Source organism: Myotis brandtii, unplaced genomic scaffold (assembly GCF_000412655.1).
Source record: "Myotis brandtii unplaced genomic scaffold, ASM41265v1 scaffold208, whole genome shotgun sequence".
Lineage (NCBI taxonomy): Eukaryota > Metazoa > Chordata > Mammalia > Chiroptera > Vespertilionidae > Myotis > Myotis brandtii.
The window spans coordinates 4,134,250-4,158,839 of NW_005357764.1; the positions used below are offsets into that span (position 1 = coordinate 4,134,250).

At 36.5% G+C, this 24,590-nt stretch overlaps 1 protein-coding gene across 1 annotated transcript in view; it reads right to left on the bottom strand.

The window, feature by feature from the left end:
- The window catches only part of RAPGEF6 (Rap guanine nucleotide exchange factor (GEF) 6), a 188,132-nt gene that overhangs the window by 92,807 nt on the left and 70,735 nt on the right, over positions 1 to 24,590 (bottom strand). The window contains 1 exon segment of the mRNA XM_005865527.2: positions 3,504 to 3,635. Within this exon segment, the coding sequence (XP_005865589.1) occupies positions 3,504 to 3,635 (132 nt within the window).

The following is a 24,590-nucleotide window of genomic DNA, read 5'->3' on the forward strand; positions in this document are numbered from 1 at the left end:
GACAGTGGGTGGGGAGTGAGGGCGGAGGGTGGGGTGGGAACTGGGTGGAGGGGAGTTATGGTGGGAAAAAAGAGGAACCAATGTAATAATCTGAACAATAAAGATTTAATTAAAAAAATAATAATAATGTTCATTGAGAAAAACCATAATAAAAGCTTAAGGAACACAATAAAAGTACCCACAAAACAACTACCAGCAGAAAAACATTACCATTTGGTCCTCTTGAATTCAGATTTGCATTTGATGTATACAAATACAAATATATATGTGCATGCACATACAGGGTGTCCCCAAAAATTTATACAAACTTCAACAGCTGATAGCTCAATTCTGAAAATGAAATGTATTTTAATGAACACTGCCTTTATAATTATTCAAAATGTGTGTATACATTTTTTGGGACACCTATATATTTATTTAAAGATTCTGATTTATTTTCCTTTTGCTTTTATCTTGTAGTTTTGCTTGTTTTAATCTTTATACTGTTTCATTCCTTTGGCTATTCTAAACTTAACTAAAGCCCCAGTTTGAAAACTTTTACCTATTTTGGCTACTCTTAAAATCTTTTATCTTACATTTTTGCATATTTTACTTTGGTATTATGATAATTTTCTACTTTAAATTTCTGAAATCCTATTTTGGTTCTAGAATTTCATTTTTAAAATCCTTTTATCTGTCCACTCTCCCTAAATTCATTAAAGCTTACTTTTATTTCATTGGTTACTTTGCAAATTTCACTGTGTCATCATTTAACTATATGATTCCACTTACATGACCTTCTGGAAAACACAAAACTATAAGGGTAGAAAACAGACTGGAGGTTGCCAGGGGCTGGGGATCAGGAGAAGGGACTATCTAAGTACTTGTTGAGGTAACAGAAATGTTTTATGTCTTTATGTAGGCTACACTAAAGACTAGAGGCCCGGTGCACAACATTCATGCACTCGGGGAGGGGGTTGAATTTTATTAGGCCCAATGCACGAAAATTCGTGCAAGAGTAGGCCTTCCTTCCCCTGGCTGCCAGCACCGGCTTCCCTCTGGCACCCAGGACCCGGGCTGGCTTCCCTCAGGCTGGCCGCAGGCATCCGGGACCGGGGTTGGCTTCCTGCTGGCCCCGGCTTTCGTCAGGAAGGACGCCCGGAAGATGTCCGGTCTAAGTAGTATATTACCCTTTTATTATTATAGATTACGTCTCAATTAACATTAAACATATATACACAAATATACACATTTCGTGATGCAGCATACAGAATTGATATGATTTGGTGCAGAATGTGATGATCAAGGAAGGAAAACCAATTGCTAACTTCCAGGTTTCTGGGGTATAAAATGGAGTCTTCTTCACTTTCTAATGGAAGCACTCCTTTGACATGCAGGACAGTGTCAAGGATACCTGTCCACAGTTTATAAAAAATGAAACTTTTTTCTTCTTTCTCATTTTCTTTCTATCTATCTATCTATCTATCTATCTATCATCTATCATTTATTGTTGAGAGTATTATAGATGTCCCCCACTTTTTTCCCTACTGCCCCCCACCATCCAGTTCCCGCCCTGCCAGGCCTTCACCTCCCTACAAAATAAAACCCTTAAAAGCAGAGGGAGGTGTAGAGAGTGCTACCAAAGAAGGAAAACATATGGAAGGCTGGAGCAGGCACTTACAAGGCCATGGTACTGTAGCAAAAGACCTCCAACCACACCAGTAGGTGTATTCCAGTCCCAACCTCAGGTGTGCAAGCCAGTAGGTGAACATCCTGTAGATGCTAATATAAGTGCAACGCTTCAAAATACCCTCCAGGATCTTGCCAAAGATACAGAACCCTACTGTGTGTAGCCCATTCATAATAAAGCATTAGCCTTATCAAGTGACCTTGAATGTCAATCTGTACGCTATCCTCTTATCTCTTTTCTCACATCCATCTAGGGCTCTGTTCCTTGCTCTAAAAAGGTGGTCACATCTGGTTTAGAAAGGATATACTAGTGATACTAGGTTATCTATTGTCTGTCAACACCATATATCTGTTGTATAATCTCTTCTAGCAAGATTCAAACATTCCCACTTATCCTGGGAACTTCATTAATCCAGGGTCAATCCTCCTTGGGGTTCCTCTCTAAAAAAAACAGAGTCCAGAGAAGACACTACTCTACTTTGATGGTTAGTGTGCAACAACTGTTATTTCTTCCATGAGATACTTTAGGCGAGGGGCAGAATGCATGGAGTCCAACAACTAAACAAACACATAGTAAGGCCCCAGAGCCATTTATTTAAAAAAAAGTTTCCCTTTTCTGTCTACTATAAAATGGTGATCAGGGAGAATTCCTTGCTCTATTATAAAATGTCAAAAAGGAAGATTTTGTTGGCCAGAGCAATGACTTTTGTGGACAAAGCAAACATGGATGCTTTTTCCAACTTGCTTCTGCCAACAAACTTCCCTTAACATGGAAATGGTGATATTCCTAAAACATCTGAAACTGGGTAACTCAGTAGAATCAGAGTCTAAAATGTTTTCCTAGACAACAATGATTCTATTTCAATAGAGTGGTACTATATGGTAGCCACAATCCACATGTAGCTGTGGGGTACTTGAAATGTGGCTCGTCTAAATTGAGATTACCACTGTAAGTTTATAATAAATTCTGGCTATTGAAGACAGTATAAAAAACTTAAGTAACTCATTCATAGTTTTTAAATACTGGTTAAATGTTGAAGTGATAATATTTGGATATATTGTGCTAAATAAAATATATTATTAAAATTAATTTTACCTGTTGCTTTTTATTTTAATGTGGCTACTAGAAAATTTAATAGAGCCTTTAAAATACAAAAGCAACTCTAATTTTCTTTGTGATCTTACTTATAGAAGATTTATATAGTAATAATAAAAATCAGCCTTTTTATAAGTTTAAGTTCAGTTGTTTTAATAACTATTTTTTTGTTGTTGTTAATCCTCACATGAGGATATTTTTTCCACTGATTTTTTTCAAGAGAGTGGAAGGGAGGGGGACGAGAGAGAGAGAGAGAGAGAGAGAGAGAGAGAGAGACTGATGTGAGAGAGACATATCAATTGGTTGCGTCCCTCACGCACTCTGACCAGGGCCAGGGATTGAACCTACAACCCTGGTAGGTATGTGCCCTTGACTGGAACTGAACCTGTGACCCTTTGGTGTGTGGGCCAACACTTAACCACTGAGCCACACCAATCAGGCCTCAATAACTAATTTTTACCAAGACAAACATTAAATGGTTTCATCTGGATAAAAGAAGTTAAAAAGAACACTATGTCCATACACTGCTGAATTATATTTAATCACCCTAAAAAAATGGATCACCTCTTTAATTAGACTGCCAACTCTGAAACAGTAAATAAAGCAATTTTTCCCCAAAACCTTATGCCTGAATTTCAAATCTTACTTAAAAGACATGTGACCACCTAAAGCACAAGCACAGGATACTTGATAGAATAAAAACCCCATATATATAACACACAAACCACTAAAGTATTACCTGATAGATATCAGATAAACTGCTGCTTCCAGAGTCACTAGCGATGCTACAACCAGACTGACTGGACGACACGTGAGTCACCTGTGGATGAGGGTTGTCTGTGATATGCATCTTCGTAAGATCGGCTGGAAGCTGAAGAAGAAAAATAATTTAAGATATTCTAAATATCAAACCACTTTCATAAGAGAATTTTTGACACAATGCAACTTCTGCAACAAATTTTTGCTTGATGTACATTACTGTACAACTTCACTTCTAAGCAAATTTTCCATTTTTAGGAAATCGCTTAGGAAATGATAACCAAATTAATACTCTGACACTATTAGGCAAGCCTACAGTGGAAACCTACTGAACAGTTTTCAAAAAAGATTACTATTAGTAATGGTATTTCAGAAGAAAAACTTTCCCTCACCACAAATATCAGCTGTTTCCACCATAAAGGGAGGGAATAGTATTATATACACATATGGGAACACACACCAATACAAAATGATTGCTAATAGAATAAAACAGTAATATCTTGAATTAAATTACAATATCCCATGATCACAGTGCAAATAAGGTAGAAATAAGTGAAAAAAAAAGACAACTAGAAAATTATCATGTACTTGCAAATTATAAAACAGACCTCTAAATAGCCCATAGGTCAATTAAGTCACACTTGGAAGTTAGAAAATATTTATACAGAATAAAAATTAAAATGCTATATATCAAAAACCTATGGAATAAGCTAAAGCCATACTAAGAAGCCATTTTATAGCTCTAGTATGTGTATTTATAAAGGCAGCAGAAAATCAATGAGCTAAGTAAACTGTTTACAATAACTATAATAAAAAAATATTGATGGGAGTAGTCCTCAACTCAGAGATCTTCCTTCCACTTTGTTTCTATTGTTTAGATACAAAAAAAACCCAAACATGCCCTGACCAGAGTGGCTCAGCTGGTTGAGTGTCATCCCGTGAACCAAAAGGTCACGGGTTTGATTCCTGCTTGGGGAACATGCCCCTGGTTGTGGGCTTGACTCCCAGTGGGGGAGAGGGGGGGGAGGTATGTGGGAGGCAGCCAATCAATGCTTCTCTCTCACATTGATGTTTCTCTCTCTCTCTCTTCCTCCCTCACTCTCCCTTCCTCTCTCTCTAAAATCAATGAAAACAATATTTAAATTTCATGTAAGAATGAAATAGATTGAAAAGTAAAGACTGAAAATAGTTTCAAAATGTCAGATTTTGGTTGTGGTAAGGGAGATATTCTATACACCCAGATTCCTACAGAGATAAGACTAAGGAGAAGGTCATTCATAAAAGTAACACAATAAACCAAAGCCAGAAGAGCAAATCTGTAAATTGGCTTAGAAAAGATACTTAAATGTACTGAGCAACCTTCATCCTCACAGATCATAAAAGGCAGGCATTATTATCCTCCCTACTTTACTGATAAGGAACTGAGGCACTAGGATTTGCGACTTGCCCAAGATCTCACACTCAAGTTAGTAGTGGAGTTGAAATTCAACTCAGACCTATCTGATTCTAGTACTACTCTCTGATAAACTCTTACTTTGTGCCAGGATCTCTGCTGGCAACATAATGCTGAAAACAGATGGATCTTACCTTCAAGGAGCTCAGTGTAAAAGTGAGAGAGGACACAGATTTACAAGCATATAGCAACTGCTTTCAACTTCAAAAACTAAGATTTTCATTAGGAACCCCCTCAACCTCTTTATCCAATGGAAGGAATAATGATGGTGATTGCACAGCTAACATCTGAGGGCTCACTACATGTCCCAAATATGTAAACTCTAAAAAATATATTTCTAGTGAAGAGAAAAATTGAGGCTGATGATCCAAAGTAATTATAGCTTTATCTGCAATATCTAGCTGAAATGTTTTATTTTCACATGGAGAAAGCATTCTTCTATCATTTCTACAAATAATTTGACATTTTTTTCAAAATGGAAAACAAATACATACACATGTATGTGAGAGAAATTTTCTCTTAATTTCTCTTTTAAAAATGGCCACAGACAATGGAATGTGTTGAAATTCTATAACCCTTAGCAACTAACGGTTGCTATACACAGAGTACACAATCTGACTTTTTATGATTAAAAAATTTAATCAAGATTCAAAGATGAGAGTTATTAGAATGCCTTGTGATAAATACTAATATACTTGATATATAATGGAAAGCTGAGAATAAACATTTATCTTATAAGCAACTGAAAACAGTGGAAAGTGATATAAATTAGATAACAAAAAACTCCCAACATAAGGACCTGTATGGGAAGCTGAGAAATCAATGGAAAGTGAAATACTTTTTTCCCCTCCATTTCTTTGAATGCAGCATTCATGCTGTCTATATCCCAACTAGAGGCCCGTCGCACGAAATTCGTGCACAGGAGGGGGGGGGGAGGGTGGTCTTTCAGCCCTGCTTGTACCCTCTCACAATCCGGGACCGCTGGCTCCTAACTGCTTGCCTGCCGGCCTGCTTGATTGCCCCTAACCACGCTGCTTGCCTGCCTCATCGCCCCTAACCACTCTGCCTGCCGATCGCCCCAACTGCTCACCTGCCTGCCTGATCGCCCCTAACTGCTCGCCTGCCTGATTGCCCCTAACTGCCTCTGCCTGCCTGCCTCACTGCCCCTACCCCCTCTGCCTGCCTGCCTGCCTGATCACCCCTCATATTACACTTTTATTATTATAGATAGTTGTCTTGCTCCAAGCTGTAAGGACCTGCTTGTCATAGAGATAGAAAAGTTTTAATTTTTCCTCTTGATTATGGCAATTAACTAACACAGATGGCCACCAAAAAGGTGACTTACCAAAGGGGGTATAGCAAACAGTGCTGTTAAGTCCTCGTCCATGAAAACCTGCATGTTGTGCATTGTATCTGCCTGGGTACATAAAAGAGTGAAGTTTCTGTCTGTCTTTGCAATCATATGAGAGAATTGTGTGAGACCCCAGCCCAGTCTGCTTTGGTGCTCACAGAATAATAGAGCTCTTTTTTTTTTCTTTGCTCCATTGGTGGAGATTTCCTAGAAGTTGCAGGATATCTTCCTTTTAATTTTTCCTCAACACTCTGACTTTACTTATGTCTCTCACCTTTGCTTTCCCTCCATCCCCCACCTGCAACAGTAACTTGCTCCAGGCTTACTTCGCTCGAGAGTCTAGGACAGTGGTCGGCAAACCGCGGCTCGCGAGCCACATGCGGCTCTTTGGCCCCATGGCACGGGCCACGAAGTTTCAATCGCACTTTACGTGTGCACCCACACGTGGTATTTTGTGGAAGAGCCACACTCAAGGGGCCAGTTTGCCGACCACTGGTCTAGGAGATTGCACAACGCATCTGCCACCAGAACCATGATTCCCAGCATTCCTGGTGCTCCCCGCAGTCTCGGCTTCCACTTCTGGTCCAGGGGCTGCAGAAACCAAAAGGACTGGGGACTCCAGCCACCCTGTCCCGCCCTGCCCCGCCCCCCGGCGGGGTTGAAAGGACCAGGGACTCCAGTGGGCGCCATCTTTGTGATGGTATGAGGGTCAATTTGCATATTCCCTCTTTATTAAAAAGGATTATACAGAGATATTGTTAACTCTGCATCTAAATCCCTATCTCACACACACATACACGCACACACACAGATGTCCAGGCAACTCTACAATGATATACTTGTATCTTACTTTTACTACCTAATGAAGGTCTAGCATAGTGCTTACTCCACACATGAACCTATACATTAAGTATTTGTAGAATAAATGAATACATTTGCCTTCCGAACACTATCATTGTTGCTCAGATTTCCTTGGATATATGAACAGATGAAGTTTCATCACAGGCAAATTCAGTATTTTAGGGAGGGCAGCACTTCCTCAACTGTATACTTTAGAATAATACTCATGGATATATTAAAGAAAAAAAAAGGTGTGAGGGTTTAATAGCTGAATAACTTAGAAAATAATGTTATACTATATGCTCCTTAGTTCTTCACAACAAACATAAGCATATTTATGGAGGGTCTAAGAAGTCCAGTCCCACAATCAAGATATCTGTTTCACACAGCATTCTCCAAACTTTTCCCAATATTCTTATTCCGCCCCCCTGCCCATTCTTATTAACATATTTCCAGTGTAAGAAATAATGCTTTGGGATAAGCTCGTGCATCTATCCAAGAAATATTCATAGGGCAATTAATTTTTGCTGTCTATATCAGGCTGGTGGCAGAGACCTATTTGAATCTAGATTGTCACAAATGCAGGTGTGTATAGCACAAGGGCAGTATTATATGAACGTTCAAGATTTCACATCATGTTTAAAAACTTAATCAAGAATGACCTTCCACAACTAAGAATGATAATAGGGAAATGTACTCTTTAATAAGAAACTTCACTATCTGAAACTTCTTGCCCCTAACAACTCATATTTCAGTATTATTTCATTTAAGAGAAGGGCATGCAAAGGGCTCTGTAAGTATGAAGTAATATTTACTATTAACACTAAGAAGAATGTTTAAAAATTGCACAATTCCCCAACAGAATAGCATTCCTCAAAGAACCATTGTTAAATTCCAAGCTGCATTATTAGAATATGCTTTTTAAAACATAGCTTCCTGACAGAGGAGCACCGTGCCTATCCAGAAATGACCTACCCATTAACCTTATTTAAAAGACCAAAGAAATAACAATGATTCTTGTGCATTTTACAAAATCTATAAGCTCTTGTGTGCTACACACTGGAAGACATTTCAGAACTCTATACTCAGTTACTATAAATATAAATAAATTTCTATTAAGCTTGCTGGTCTAATTTCCCATTTACGGAACAAGAATACTAGTCATAAAAGCAGTAATGAAACATCATGAGGTTTGGGAGATTAAAGAAGACATTAAAATACTAAAGTAACAAATGCAGCTTAGAAAGACCTGATTTTCACTGGGGATAGAGAGCAGGGAGAATGATATTTAAGATGAGTCCCAAGGATGTCAATTTAGACTAAATGTACTGAATAGTACTGACAAAGACCCAGAACTGCAGTGTCCAATACGGTAGCCCTAGTCATACATGGCTACCAAGCCCTTGAAGTATGTGGTTAGTCAAACTGACACATGCTGTAAGTGTAAAATACAAATTGGATTTAGTAATTAAATCACTACTACATTTTTATTGTTTTAAAAACTTACTAGATATATTACATTTCACCTTAAAATATTTAAATGTGACTACTAGAAGGTTTAAAATTACATATTTGGTTCACATTTTATTTCTATTGAATAAGAAGTAAACAGTAAGCAAACCAGTGTAGCTCAAGTACAGGTTTATACAGTAAGACACAGGAGATGAAGGGCCAGATGTAGCATTCTTGGGTGCTTAGATTTCCTGAACGAGAAAAAGCTACTGAGAGGTTTAAGCAAGAAAATAAGTAGAAGAGACTTGGTTCTTAAAAAGATTACTCTGGAAGTATAGAAGATGAAATGGTAGAAAATTATTCTTACGGGAAACTGGAAACATTAGTCAAGGCACAGGAAGATGGAGGCTTTATGAAATCAAAAGGAAACTACCAGAATTATAAAGGGGCTTCTACCACTAGATAGTGACATATCATAAAAAATGTCAGCTGAGAGAGAGAGGGAGAGAAAAGATTCTAAAACCCCAAAGCAGCCTGGAGCCTATTTTATGGAGACAGTCTAAACTTTCTCAAAAGCCCTAGAGGAGGTAGCTATATCTAATCAAAGTGGCCTTGGTATACACCAGCACTGTGCCTGAGGCATGCGAAGACGAAACATGAATTCATATCTCATTACACTTTCATTAAAAAATGAGGGATTGGGGGAACATTGTTAAATAACTCAATAAGTATTAGAAGACATATTTCTCCCACTTTATTTTTTTTTAAACCACAGAGCAGCTTTCAATTAATATGTGCATTAACAGTGAGTTTATTAAAAGTGAAGATAGACTTAATGAGGAAAAAAAAAAAAGAGTGCCTGGTAAATTTGAGGACAAGCAAGGAAACCAGAGTGAACAATCAGGAGGGTAGTCAAAGATAACACTGTCTAGGAAGTCATGGTGAAGACTCTGACTCTGACTCTGAAGAATGTCTGCCAAGAAGGAGGGAGTGATCAACTATGTCACATGCTGCAGACAGGTAAAGTATGATAAAGGCCAAGAAATGACTTGTAAATTTAGCTATGTGTAAAAATGAGAGTGCAAGTACTTCCTAGACCAGTGGCTGACTGTAGGAGCACCCAAAGAAGGAATATAGAAGCCAAAGTGGTAATGCCTCCTTCACTCAGTGAACAGTCACTTAGGGCAAGCAACTTTAAATAGACCAGGAAAGTGAGCTCTCAACTAAGAATCACTCAAGGAAGTCAACTCCCTGAAAGAAACTCCAAGAACTCAACTAAGAGAAGAATTTAAACTTGAAGAAAGAGTTAATAAGACAATGGGGAAAAGAATAGTATTCATAAATAAAAACAAGTTATTGAACAAGGATAATTGTGAAAAAGCAACACTTAGATTTTAGAAATGAAGGATATGATTAAATTATGGAAATTTAAAGATAACTAGCAAAATAGCAATTGGTCACAAATGGAGAATGAATTAATAAGCCAGAAGATCAAACTGGAAATGCAGAGTGGGACAAAGGATAAAACAAATGTTTGGAGACATTATGGACAGATGCACAGTTCCAACATCTGGAGCAATGACAGAAAAAGAGTTGCGGTTTTCAAAAAAACACACACAAAAAAACAAATTTCCCACATCTGAAGACAAATGGTAATCTTCAGCTTGAGAGACTTCCAAGTGCCAAGAAAGGAAAACAAAATAAAAATTTAGACAATCCACGTAAAACTTCATGGCATCAACAAGGATAAAAGATAAAACAGAAACAGCCCTATCCAGTTTTTCCCAGTGGTTAGAGCGCTGGCTCTAGAACCGAAGGATCTCAGGTTTGATTCCAGTCAGGGTACATACCTTGGTTGTAGGCGCCATCCCTGCCCCGGTCAGGGTGCCCGTGGGAGGCAACCAATCAACTTGTCTCTCTCACATTGATGTTTCTCTCTCTGTCTCCTCCCCCTCCTTTCCACCCTCTCAAAAAAAATCAATGGAAAAAAATACTCTCTGGTGAGGATTAACAAAAAACAACAACACAAAACAGAAAAAAAGTAAAGCAAATACTTAACAAAGGAACAAGAATCATAAGGAGCCCAGACTTCTTATCCCCAATTCTGGATGCCAGAAGACAATGCATTAACTTTTTCAAAGTGCTAAAGGAAAAAGACTTTAGACTGATTATTATATATACAAAAAACAATTATTTTTAAGAGTTAATATAAAGCATTTTGAACATATAAGGACTTAAGTTCCAGAATCTTGCTGCTAGAAATACTTATTTCCTCAATAAAATAAATGAGTTCAGAAGTAATGAAATCCAAGTAGTAGCATGGGAAAAATACAGGAATTAATAAATAAAACCAGTAAAATGTATTGGAAAACCAAAAGTACTGAATATAAAAAATTAATCACAAGTTTAATGTGTTTACTCACAATCCAGAGTTAAAATTCCATCAACAGTAACATGAGAGATGGAGGAGAGGGAAGAAGGTATGTACTCTATTATAAATACTTAATTTACACAGTAAAGTACCAATCAGAGAATCCTGCCCAGATAATATTTGCTGGCATTTAATGAAACCTTAGAATCTTATCTTTAAAATCCTTTTTGGATTTTCTATACTTTTTAAATCTTAAATCAAAAGTTGGTTACCAGCACCCCAAAAGGCTATTATTTGCTGCTATTCTAAAAAACAATCCCTTTATCTCATTCTTAATTTTCTTTAAAGATTTGTCACCTGGTCTCACCCATTTCTCATCTACATGTCATTTTTAAACCTTAGTAGTGCCACTATCAAGCATCAGCAATGTGTGGGCCCTACAGGTGGCATTTGTATTAAAGAGGCCATCCATGTCTTACCAGATAATAGCACAAATGAAGTGTGTACCTAGGCTTCCTTCCATCGCTTTACATTTCAATCAGGTGTTTGCCAAATGGACAGTCAATTTAAATGTCCTTCTAGAAGCTGCTTTTAAGAAAGATATGCAAAGAGCTACCTTTCAGATAAAACAGTACACCATAATGCTATCACAGTATTTCTCCCTTAGTCACCATCAATAGAACAACCTTTAAACAAAGACGTGATTTCAGATCATGCTAAGAAATGCCTCTATTGTACTTGTCTCTAGTCAACAAAACTATAAAGAACTCTTAATATGTCTATGTTACAATTACAGTGCTCACTAAAACATTTAGTTTTATGAAACCAAACCAAAAATTCATTCTTCTCTGTCTTCCTGTTTTTGAAATGTATCTAGCAGATAAGACAACTTGAATGGCATCAAATTCAGATCTACATAAAGAGCCACTAAGAACAATACAATTTATTAAATTATACTGTATTTTTCCTAAAACCTAGCGTGTCCTGATGTATAGCAGTTTGCTTTTTTCTGAGTTAATGTTTGCTTTAAATGACAAGTATAATATATGATCTTAAATGGTTTCAAGCTAGTAATTGTTCACTTACTACTATTTTGAAAATAATTAAGAACAGTATTAAAGTATTTTCATAATTACTTTTCATGAGTATTTTCTCTATATTATTTTACTGCTTAAGAAGTATTACTCAGTTTTCATAAAATAATACAATTTACTAATTTATTTGCTAACACCATACCAGTGAAATATGTATAATAAAAACATAGCTCAATATATCAACTATTTAAGGAAATGAGGCAATACAATAATACATTCAAGAGTACATTTAAGAGTATGATCTCAGAGAAGTATAGCAATAGCCATAACCAAATGATGATACAGTCTTAAGACAGTACACTTCAAATGCATTGCATTTTAAGTCTATAGATTATTATGAAGGTATTTTTCAAACCCTCTTAGAGGCATATTAGCATATTTTAAAGATTCCCTTAATTGAAAAACAAAATGGGCATGAGATTGGGCTTTTTAGATTGCTTTGTAGTTCTTATTTTTAAAGTTAAAAAAATAAAAGAGCACAATAAAGTTCACTTACAATTCAAAACAGAAAATTTAATATCTAGATTAGTTCAATCTCAAAAGAAAATAACAATTACTTACTTTGGAGGCCCATGGCTGAAGACAATTGGCATAACAGCGAACAAGAAAAGCCATTTCCTTAGCTGGAAAGGGTAGTTTCCTTTTCAAACCAGAGCCACAACGATGAGTATGCTGACAAAATTCTATTAAGTTTCTTTTTACAAATCATACACCACTTGTAGTGTTATATAAAGGCAGCTTCTCCAAATCCCTTTCAAACTGAAATCAGCTTTCAGTAGCTTACAGTATTGTTCTAAAAACTGCAACAGTTTTCATCAAAATGTTCACTTTAAACAAGCAAATCACAGTAAATCAAGATGTTTATATTTCTGGCTCAGAACACACAGATATACACCCGCTACCTCAGACACCTGGCACAGACATGCAGTGGTAACACAACAGATAATAATGTAACAATGAAAGCAAATAAGGCAACATGCACCAAATCTGGGTCCTGGAGTCTGAGAAACCTTTCCTCTCTATAATACAGCTTTGTCTTTTCTTCAACTTATTTCATTCTGTAGAGCAAGCACTGCAGTCATTCTTCTGCATCAGAAGCAACCAGAACACTGTATCCTTAAGATGAAAGTTTCTTCTTTATATTCTTACCACCAGAGATTAAAAAAGAAAAAAAAATCAACCGTTGAGCAAATGGTAGTTAGAAGACATATGCTCTAACAGGTTTGCCCTGTAGCATGCCTGAGAATCTCCAAAATTACAAATTTCTCTTTTCACATTCACTATTCATAGCTCTGCAGTACTGCTTCTTGTTCTAATGCCTCACTAAGACAGTACTGTTGATCCAAGTCTGGCTTTCTGGTTGAAATTTACATATAATATGGTACAAAAACATTACATCTTCTGCTAAAGCAAGACTGTATGTCAGTGTCTTAATTCCTACTGTCCTTGCCTGTTTCACAGCAGCTCCCTAAGGAGAAGCTCCTATTGATTCTATGCTCTGCAGTAAGATGAAATATCTAATAAGAAGGAAAGAGAGTGGGAGGAGAATAGAGCTAAAAGGATGACATCACCTGTATAGAAAGCCTTCAGAAACTGCATTAGATCAATTGGCTACTGTATCTGCAGATGCAGCCCAAAGAGCAATTTATTTAAAAAAACACACACACACACTCTTCCGTTAGATATGTCAGCAAGCTAAATTCTGTAAGTTAAAAAAAAAAATTGGCTTAAGCACTTCTCTATTTCACAGTTTTAAAAATCCATTTTGGTTTTTTATTCTGTGTATTGATACATGGCTTTACTTAAGAAGCCATATCCCCTAATATTATTATTCAAATTTAACATAGTATTATCTTCCCAAGGGAAAATAATTAGCTCTGGTAAGATACACTTGCATTGCAAATACACAAGGCAGCCTAGGTCTCAGATGTCACACATGTATTTGTAACACTACTAATTCAGGGCTTTCTGCTTGCAAAACTTCCTATTTGTCAAATAGCTATACTGAAAGGTAAAACCTTCAGGACCACTCTAAATTAAAATTAAAAATATCAAAACCGGTACTAAGATTTGTATGTAAATAATACATTTAAACGGAAACAATTGAATTTCATTTTGTAAAAGAAAGCTGAAAAAAATCACAGGCACAACAGTCCACTTGCAGCATGCACCAAGTCCTCTGAGAAAGAATGATCGATGTAATATGGTACTTTCCTGCAGCCCGATGCTCAATTCCTAGAAAGAGATGGGAAGCCACTACAACTCAGAAGGAATCAGAGAAGAAAATGATAAACCCTGCCTCTAAATTGAGCTTGGGCTAGAAGGAAATCTCATTTTTTCTATAAAAATAACATTAAAAAACCTTTAATTTTGCCACACCCTCTCCAATCTGAAAACATAATTCCTCTAGTACCCACCCTTATTCTTCATGCTTCTGCTACAAGGCATCTACTGCAGCTACTCCCACAAAGAGTTTGCACTTACGGTTGTAATGGTGCCTCCCAATGGTCAAAGGAAGACATAGTTTCCAATGGTACAATACAGTCAGTACACCTCCAGGTAGCAAAATTATGAGAATAACAATCAATGAACATATCAAAGTAATAGAACAATTTTGCTGTATTCACCTAACACTATTTTTTTTTGGGGGGGGGGGGAAGGAAGAGAAATTATTACCTGAATATTACAAAAGACTCCACTGACTGCCATAGAAAAAAACATATTATTGGAGAAAATTTTTCAATAACCCCACACAAAGTATGAGTCACTTTCTGAACAACATTATGACAATGTGAATTAGGCTGCTACTTACAAGACCAGAATTTACTTTGGTAAAACTAAGTATTACTCTGAACAAAGACAAGTCATAATTCAAAAATATGTGATCATTTTGAATTTAGGTTTTCATAAAACTTAAGGCTTACTTGTTTTCTGCAAAAATTTAAAAAGAACACCCCAAGTTTGCATTTATGCATAAAACTAAATCTCATAGCCGAAACCGGTTTGGCTAAGTGGATAGAGCATCGGCCTGCGGACTGAAAGGTCCCAGGTTTGATTCCGGTCAAGGGCATGTACCTGGGTTGCGGGCACATCCCCAGTGGGAGATGTGCAGGAGGCAGCTGATCGACGTTTCTCTCCCATCGATGTTTCTAACTATCTCTCTCTCTCCCTTCCTCTCTGTAAAATATCAATAAAATATATTTAAAAAAAAAAAACTAAATCTCATAAATACAAATAAGCATGACTCTGGTTTTCTAAAAATAAAATAAACATGGAAAATATGTACAGGTTGATTTTCAAGCACCAATGAACATTTTTCAACTTAACTAATTTAAATAAACTACAATGGGTTAGAATGTCAACAAAATATTAAACATTCAAAAATAAATTAACTAAAATTTAATAACTCATTTTTAAAATAGAAAAATGGTAAGTGTGCACTTTGTATGTAATGAAGCCAAACATTTCCTGAAGATAAATTTCTAAAAGACTAGCATTTTGTACATAAACATTAGTAATATGACTCAAAAACATTTCCTGTTTCAGTGGCAGACAGTAATTATATTCATGTATAGTACCAATAGGATAAATTACAACCAAATCAAAAAGCAAAATCCTAATGGGCACCTTTGCCCCTTTTTATAAATCATGTTGATAGCACACAAAGGAGGGCCTCAAGCTGAGCCAGGGAGACAGCCTCGCTTTTCTTAGCTGCTTCAAAAAACTGCTGCCCTCTTGGTGAAATACAATCCACTAATGCCATATGTTAGAACTAGTAGTAAACACCAACTCAATAAAGGAACAACTCTTTTTCTTTAGTTTGGCCTGTGAAGATGACATCATCCTTTTCCTTGTTCTACCTATGGTCTCATAGTATCTGCCATTCTAGGGAATTATAAGGTTAACCTAGCATGCAAAATCTCCCTATGCAACAATACCATGAAATAAATAACAGGCTAAATTCTATGTTCAGCATATGAATCCACTACCATTATGATAATACACTCTCCACCATGTTTCTCCAGAAACAATGACTTAACCTCTTAATTACTGAAGGAAGAAATAAATGTTTTTATAACAGAACAGCCAGTAATTTATCAAACAACTAAAAATAGGTGAATAAACGATTTTCACTCATCACTTTTAGAATTTTACTTGATCTCATTTCATTATCTTACCAATTCAAATGAAGTAACTGCAGAGCATGCCCTCCCTGATCTACACACTGTCCAGGAATCATCACCACAGGATAACTATTTAAGAATACATTCTTCCTTCCCAAAAGAATATATTTCCCCTGCATATAAAATGCATGATGCAAAGCTACATTGATAAAATCTTTAGCTTTCAAAAGGTCTTTCACACTACTACAAAATAAAGCAATCAATGTATGTTGGCTTTGCAATGTTTCAAACCATTACAAAATATTTTTATAAAAACATAAATACTATATAGTTAATAATTAAAATGTTAACTGTATAAATTATTTCTAAATAAAAATACAGAGCAAAACATTTGAAATCATACTGTATAGAAAGCCCAAAATGGGTTCTGATAGTTACTAAACAATAAATATTCCTTTTATTTCAATAAATAACCACACTGAAGAGGAAAAAAGATCATCATGGAAAAGGTTATCAGAAGATATATATTCTAGACATTATGAAAACCAAAAGCCAACAATAATAAGAACCAAGTTTATCATAATCTCAGACATAGTCACAGTTTTATTCACCAGCACAGAGAAATATAATCAAAATTTAGAGAAGCCAAACCAAAGGTGAGGAACAACAACAAAAAAATATGTAGTTTTACAAAATAAAATAAGCAGGCAATTCATTTCTGCATTTTAGTTGTATTTGGTCTTTTAAGTATAAGCTGTTAAATGAACTGATTTATATAATAAAAATACTTTAATCCTTTTAGAAAATGAATGAATGACACTTTACAATGTCAGAGGTAACAAACAAGCTCTTAGAAAGGATTACAGCAAGCTTTTCCACCCCTCCCGTCCCATCTCCCTTTGTTAACCTGAACATATGAATCTTTGTAGATATCAGAATATGGTTATCGCTAATTCAGTGCCCCTCAGGAATCCTGCTTTTAAACTGCATCCTATCTATTCCTCGGCCTTTCTGAAGGCGGGAAGCCAGAGTACCAACACTCTCCCTCCTATTCTTCTGTAAAGAACAGTGTGCTGCAGCACACTGTCATCTCTGTCCACTAAATGATCAGCACCATGCTGTTGAAAACCCTGTCAAACCCACCAGCAGGACACATATACACTATGAAATATGATCCATCCTTAGGGAGTTATCGAGGAAGAAAAAGCAAAAAGGGAGAGGGAAGCCTTCATCATCAACTAAGGTGATGTAAGCTTCTATAATTAGAATCAGTGAAACTGAAGGAACAATAAAAAGCACCACCATGCTCTATTTTCCCCAACACTGTGCGGTTGTATCAAGCATTTTTCATTCACTCACATACACACATAAAAAACAAGAATACACTATGCAAATATAGTAATCAGTCATGCTACATACGATATGCAAACCTAAATTTTTAACATAGTGTATGATTGTCTTCAATGAATAAGAGCTGCCCAATAATTAAGACAGAACTATACATAAATATGACTGGGAAAAGAAATTTCATTTAAAAAAACTGAACAGCTGAAAACACTGCTTCCATTTGTAAATTCTGGATTATATTAGAGATTACCTTTACATCACTTCTCTAATTTTACATACTGCATTTTCTAATACTATGAAAGCCAGATGCTGAACATAGCTTATTGAACAGGTAACGAATCAAACTAAAAGGCAATAACAATCAGCATTAATTTGTTTGCTACGTCTGAGTGGTTATTCCCCTTACAACTGGTATGCTCTTGCAAATCATTACCTTTGACCCCTGGTATACATTAGTATCAGAGTTGCTGTAAACAATCTTCAAAAGGGCTTTCTTTAGCAATTATTGTGTAAAATAGTTCAACTACGATTAAAATCTTCCTAATTCTGGTTCCCTGGGCACATCCATATGAATCAGTGTCACCTTTAAGGGAGGACTGATCCAGACAACCAGAGAGGCACATCCTGCCCTTCTCCTCCTAGCACTCCTGAAGTTCACACAGAGTAAATAAGGCAATTTTAAATAATGACTACCTAGAAGTTAGCAATACTTATGTAGAGTCTTAAAAATAATTTTCATATCCTTAACACAGTAACTTAACTTCTATGAATCAATCCTAAGGGGGGGGGGGGGGAAATCAGTCATATGCAGATTTATTCATACAAGTTGTTTGTAATAGGAGAAAAGTAGGAAGGTGCATGAGAATATCTTGTTACACTAACACAATATAATACGAATATTAAAAATAATGTTTAGGGAAAAATTTAATTTTATGAGAAGCAGGAAGTCAGGATATATAACTAAATATTCAGCATTATCTAAATTAGGTAAAAGATCTGAATTAAGCAAGATACGGTGTTTCAAAAAATCATTAGCAATGCTAGCTATCTCTGGTTTTGAGGATTACAGCAAATTTATTTCCTTCCTAATATTCTTCTATATGTTTTTACATTTCTACAGTGAGCATTTTGCTTCACAATTAAAAAAAAAATCTGCTGTAGGCAGGCATTTGTCCTACTTAGATTACAATCCCATCCCTTTGCTTATTCTCTGTCCATTTGAATTAGATACAAGAATCTCCTATCTACATTCTACATATTTCCCAGAAGACAAATGAGAAGCAGAATTCTCCTAGGAGATGTTAGATACTCATAAATAAAGTCACTAATCATCCAAGAGATGCAAATCAAAACAACAATGAGGTACCATCTCACACCTGTCAGACTGGCTATCATCAACAAATCAACAAACGACAAGTGCTGGAGAGGATGTGGAGAAAAAGGAACACTTGTGCACTGCTGGTGGGAATGCAGACTGGTGCAGCCACTATGGAAGACAGTATGGAGTTTCCTCAAAAAACAAAAGATGGAACTCCCATTTGACCCTGTGATCCCACTTCTAGGAATATATCCCAAGAAACCAAAAACACCAATCAGAAAGGATATATGCACCCATATGTTCATAGCAGCACAATTCACCATAGCTAAGATCTGGAAACAGCCTAAGTGCCCATCAGTAGATGAATGGATTAGAAAACTGTGGTACATCTACACGATGGAATACTATGCTGCTGTAAAAAAGAAGGAACTCTTACAATTTGCAACGGCATGGATGGAGCTGGAGAGCATTATGCTAAGTGAAATAAGCCAGTCAATGAAGGAAAAATACCACATGATCTCACTCATTCATGGATAATAAAGACCATTACAAACTTTTGAACAATAATAGATACAGAGGCAGAGCTGCCTCAAACTGATTGTCAAACTGCAGTGGGAAGGCCAGAGAGGGTTGGGGGGCAGAAGGGAGGGGAGTAAGAGATCAACCGAAGGACTTGTATGCATGCATATAAACATAACCTAAATAAATTAAAAAAAAAAAAAGTCCTCTTCTGTTGGAAGCACCATAATGAATGCACCTGTTCAAGCACTCTGGGTTGTAAACAGAGAGGAAGCTGCAGACTCTCAGAGCTGGGGCTCCAAATTTCTCAGTAGCTGTCTATCTAGTCAGCACTCACTGTCTTATATACGAGTTAAGATTAGCAAAGCCTCCATGTACAAACTTCCTTCCTTTAGAAGTGATAGAAGATTGTTTATTCACTCATTCTTTCATTTTACAATATTTACCAAACATGAAATAAAACTGAAAACAATCAGGATCCATCAAGTTCACAAATACAAAATAAAGTTCACAATGTTAACAGTTTCTTCATCAATCAGTGACTATAACTTACACAGTCCAAACTGGAAATTCTGATAATAGATACAACAGGACTGTTTGTACCTCCTTCATTCTGACTTGAGTAACTGTTTAAATTATTTGTTCACCGGTGCTCTTCTATGGTCTGAATTCAAAATTTGTATGAAATCCTAATCTCCAAAGTGATGGTGGGCCTTTGGAAGGTGATTAGGTCATTAGGGCCCTGGAATTGGGATTAGTGACTTTATAAAAGAGACTCCAGAGAGCTCCCTAGCCCTCTTTTGCCATGCAGACAAGAAGAAGTTGTCAGTCTATATATAAGAAACAAAAACAAAAATCCAACCTATTATCTAGTTTAATTCCCACACATGATGCAGGGACTAAGGGTCTTACATATTCCTTAAAATAGCAAGCTAGTGCTTGAGAATGAACCCGTATCATCTGATTTCTAGCTTAATGTCTATTCTATCACATCAACTGAGGCTCTGGCTCTTATTAACCTACCCATATCAAGGGTTTTACTTATCTGCAATTGATTTCTTTGAAGTCCAAATGGGTTGTCCTAAGACAAACGTTGGGACACTGCTATGGTCTGAAGGTTTATATTCCACCAAAAGTCCTATGTGGAAAAACTAATTCCCAAGGTTGATGGTATTAGGAGGTGGGGTCTTTGGAAGGTGATCAAGTCACGAGGAAGAAGCCTTCATGATTAGGACTAGTGCCCTTATAAAAGAAGACCCATAGCGCTCCCTAGCCCTTTTCACCATGTGAGGAAACAGCAAGAGGTCAGCAGTCTACAACCCAAAAGAGGGCCTTTATCAGAACTCGGCCATGCTGGCATCCTGATATTTGATTTCCAGCCTCCAGACTTGTGAGAAATTAATTTCTGTTGTTTACAAGTTCTTGAATCTGTGGTATTTTGTTATAGCAGTCTGAACAGACTAAGTCGTTCTTTAGGAGGAGATTTCAGCAATCACATGTTTGAAGCAAAGTCCTCTATTTTCTCATGAGCAGGTTGGGGGGTAGGATTGTATTTCTTATTACAGGATTGGCTTGATTAATAAGACACATAGAATCCATGAAAGCAAACACATTTTGCTAAAAACTTTTAAGATGTCACATCCATGGTCAAGTGAAATATATAGCCATTATTCAGAGTACTAACATAAAGGTGGTTAAATGATCTGGTCCTAGTAATCAACTCTTAATTCTGCTATACTGAATAATGTGTCTTAATCTCTCTAAATATGCTCTGAATCCAAACAAAACATGGAGCACTGCAGGAGAGCAGGGAACATAAGGTGTAATTGCAGAAGTAGCAAATGAGAAAGAGCTGCTTGGTGCATTAGTAATTTGTGAGCCTAACATGAAACAGTAGATTCTAGAGCAGTGATGGCGAACCTTTTGAGCTCGGCGTGTCAGCATTTTGAAAAACCTTAACTTAACTCTGGTGCCGTGTCACATATAGCAATTTTTTGATATTTGCAACCATAGTAAAACAAAGATGTATATTTTTGATATTTATTTTATATGTTTAAGTGCCATTTAACAAAGAAAAATCAACCCAAAAAATGAGTTCACGTGTCACCTCTGACACGCGTGTCATAGGTTTGCCATCACTGTTCTAGAGTGTCATACCATGCCTACTACCTGCCATACTATCCCAGAACAATAAACTAGAGCAGTGATTTTCAACCTTCTCATCTCATGGCACACATAAACTAATTACTAAAATTCTGCAGCACACCAAAAAAATATATTTTTTGTCAATCTGACAACAAAAAAAGGATATAATTTTGATTCATTCAGACTGAAAGACTATTGTGTTAGCTGTTGTCATTCTTTTAAAATGACAATCTGAAGGAAAAGAGGTCAGTGTCCCTAAATAAATGATCAGGTATTGCATGTTTTAAAAATTCTTGCAGCACACTTGCTTAAGAACATTGAATTAGCCCTAGCTGGTTTGGCTCAGTAGATGGAGTGTTGGCCTGAGGACTGAAGGGTCCAGGTTTGATTCCCAGTAGGGTGCATGCAGAAGGCAGCCAATCAATGATTCTCTCTCATCACTGACGTTTCTCTCTCTTTCTCTTTCTCTCTTTCTCTCCCCCCCACCCCCCGCCCACCCTTTCTCTCTGAAATATATATTTTTTAAAAAGAACTCTGAATTCAAGGGAAAGAAAATATGTTAAAAAGGGTGAGCAAAAGGAGGCCCTCCAAATTTAAAACCATGACTCATGATGCTGCCATGTAAATCTCTCTTTCTACGTGTCCCTTTGGGAAGAGTTAGCAGGGGTTATGATGGAGAAAGAAAGGAAGATGGCCAGTAGCTCATCCTAAGCCTGAGAATATAGAAACTACCACAGACAACAAGAAAAAGGTATGATTTAGTCTACTGAGGAAACTGGAATATAGCAAAGAGTAGATAACAAGAACATCAAGTATCCATACTATTTATTATTCAAAAATAGAGAAGAAGAAATAAAAATAAAAACATTACGACAGCCCAACAATAGCCATCCACTGTGAATGCCCTCTTGAACCATAAATATATGGGTCATATAATAGAGTTGCATCTTTTTAAAAAAATATATATTTTATTGATTTTTTACAGAGAGGAAGGGAGAGGGCTAGAGAGTTAGAAACATCAATGAGAGAGAAACATTGATCAGCTACCTCCTGCACACCCCCTACTGGGGATGTGCCTGCAACCAAGGTACATGCCCTTGACTGGAATCTAACCTGGGACCCTTCAGTCCGCAGGCTGAAGCTCTATCCACTGAGCCAAACCGGTTAGGGCTAGAGTTGCATCTTATTGGTCACACTACATAGTAAGGTTGCACCTGATTGGTTAATTCTTGGTACCAGAAATCCTTATACACAAGTATAGGCACCAGCTTTTTTTAAAACAGTCACTATGGAGCAAAAAGGGTAGGTAATTAGTATTATTTTTTTGTAATTCAATCAAAATCATACCTTTTTTTAATCAGATGGGCTAAAAATATATTTTTTGGTGTGCCGTAGAATTTCAGTAATTAGTGTGTGTGTGTTATAAGATGAAAAAGGTTGAAAATCACTGTACTAGACTATTTCCACTTGCCTTAATTACCCACCCTAGTCTTTGAGTATCGCTTCCAATATCCTTTTTGCTATTTCTAAATATCAAATACACCCTCCTCAAAGATTAAAGCTCTGAAATCACTGAGAAATTTGGAGACATTTAAATCTGTTGCAAGCTCAGATAGCAATACCCAAAGGAGTTTTAAAAATGTTATTACTGTAATAGAAGTGCTCTTTTTAACATTAAAAAAAAATTTACATTAAAATTATGGTTCTGCCCTAGCTGGTTTTGCTCAGTGGATAGAGCGTTGGCCTGTGGACTAAAAAAGTCCCGGGTTCAATTCCCGTCAAGGGCACATGCCCGGGTTGTGGGCTCGACCCCCAGTTGGGGGCGTGCAGCAGGCAGCCAATCAATGATTCTCTCACATCATTTATGTTTCTTTCTCCCTCTCCCTTCCTTTCTGAAATCAATAAAAATATATTTTAAAAAATAAAATTATGGTTCTCATCTTTATGCAAAGCAATGTATGACAAAACTATGAAAATATTTTATAAGAATAGAAGAAATCATCTTTTTCAATCATTCTAAGCATTGTTAGAAAATACATGCAAAATCCTTAATATTTACAAAACCTTTGATGTACAGTTTATATACTAATAATTATGATAAAGAACACAACAGTAACAAAAGCTTCTGTACATCTTTAAGAATTTTGACCTGCAATACTCTAGCAAGAAAAAGTTGATGATGGTTTGCAAATGAGAAAAGAAACTGTCAAATTTCCACTGCTGTCTAAGAGAAGAAACGGCGATTCCTGATCTTCCTCTCTGAACTGCTGACAGAATAAAAGAAATGAAGAAGTCCGTAAGTAGCCATAAAATCAATTCCCTACTAGATGGTTAATTATCAAATGTTTAATTAATATTAAATAAGATTTTATTTATTCAGAGCAACTACCAATATGTAGGAATTGGCCAGATACATAGGTTTTACATAATTGGTTAAATTAATTATAAACAAATGAAGATCTCTTAATAGCTACATTACCTGAAATATATCATTTAGAAAAAACACACAAACCTATTACTTCAAGAAATAACACATGCAAGTAATATGACCAAAAATACTTCTCTAACCCAGTCTCATAGTTAATAAATGTTTTCTCTAAATTTGAATCAACTTATTTCTCCCCCCACCTTCCATGAAATGCCAAAGTCCTGATGGTACTTAGCAGGATGAGTACCTAAAATTTGCCATATAGGCCTTCACATGCAAAAATGCCACTCCTTGTTCAAAGTAATCAGTGGACAGAATTCCAAGCAGTGTGCTATTGGTTTTTCTGGTCTACTCAGGAAACCAGCATATCCAAGAGGACAACTTTCAGATACCAAAAAACTTGGGAAGAGAACACACTAAAGTTGAGACTAGAATAAGCAAGCAATTAAAAACACGCAAAAGCTATACAGTCCAACTCATATAATAAAAATAAACTAACAAACAAAGTAGAGACAGACCCTTGGATACAGAGAACAGACTGACAATGGTTAGAGAGGAAGGGGTTAGGGCAGCCGTGGGCAAACTACGGCCCGGATCCGGCCCGTTTGAAATGAATAAAACTAAA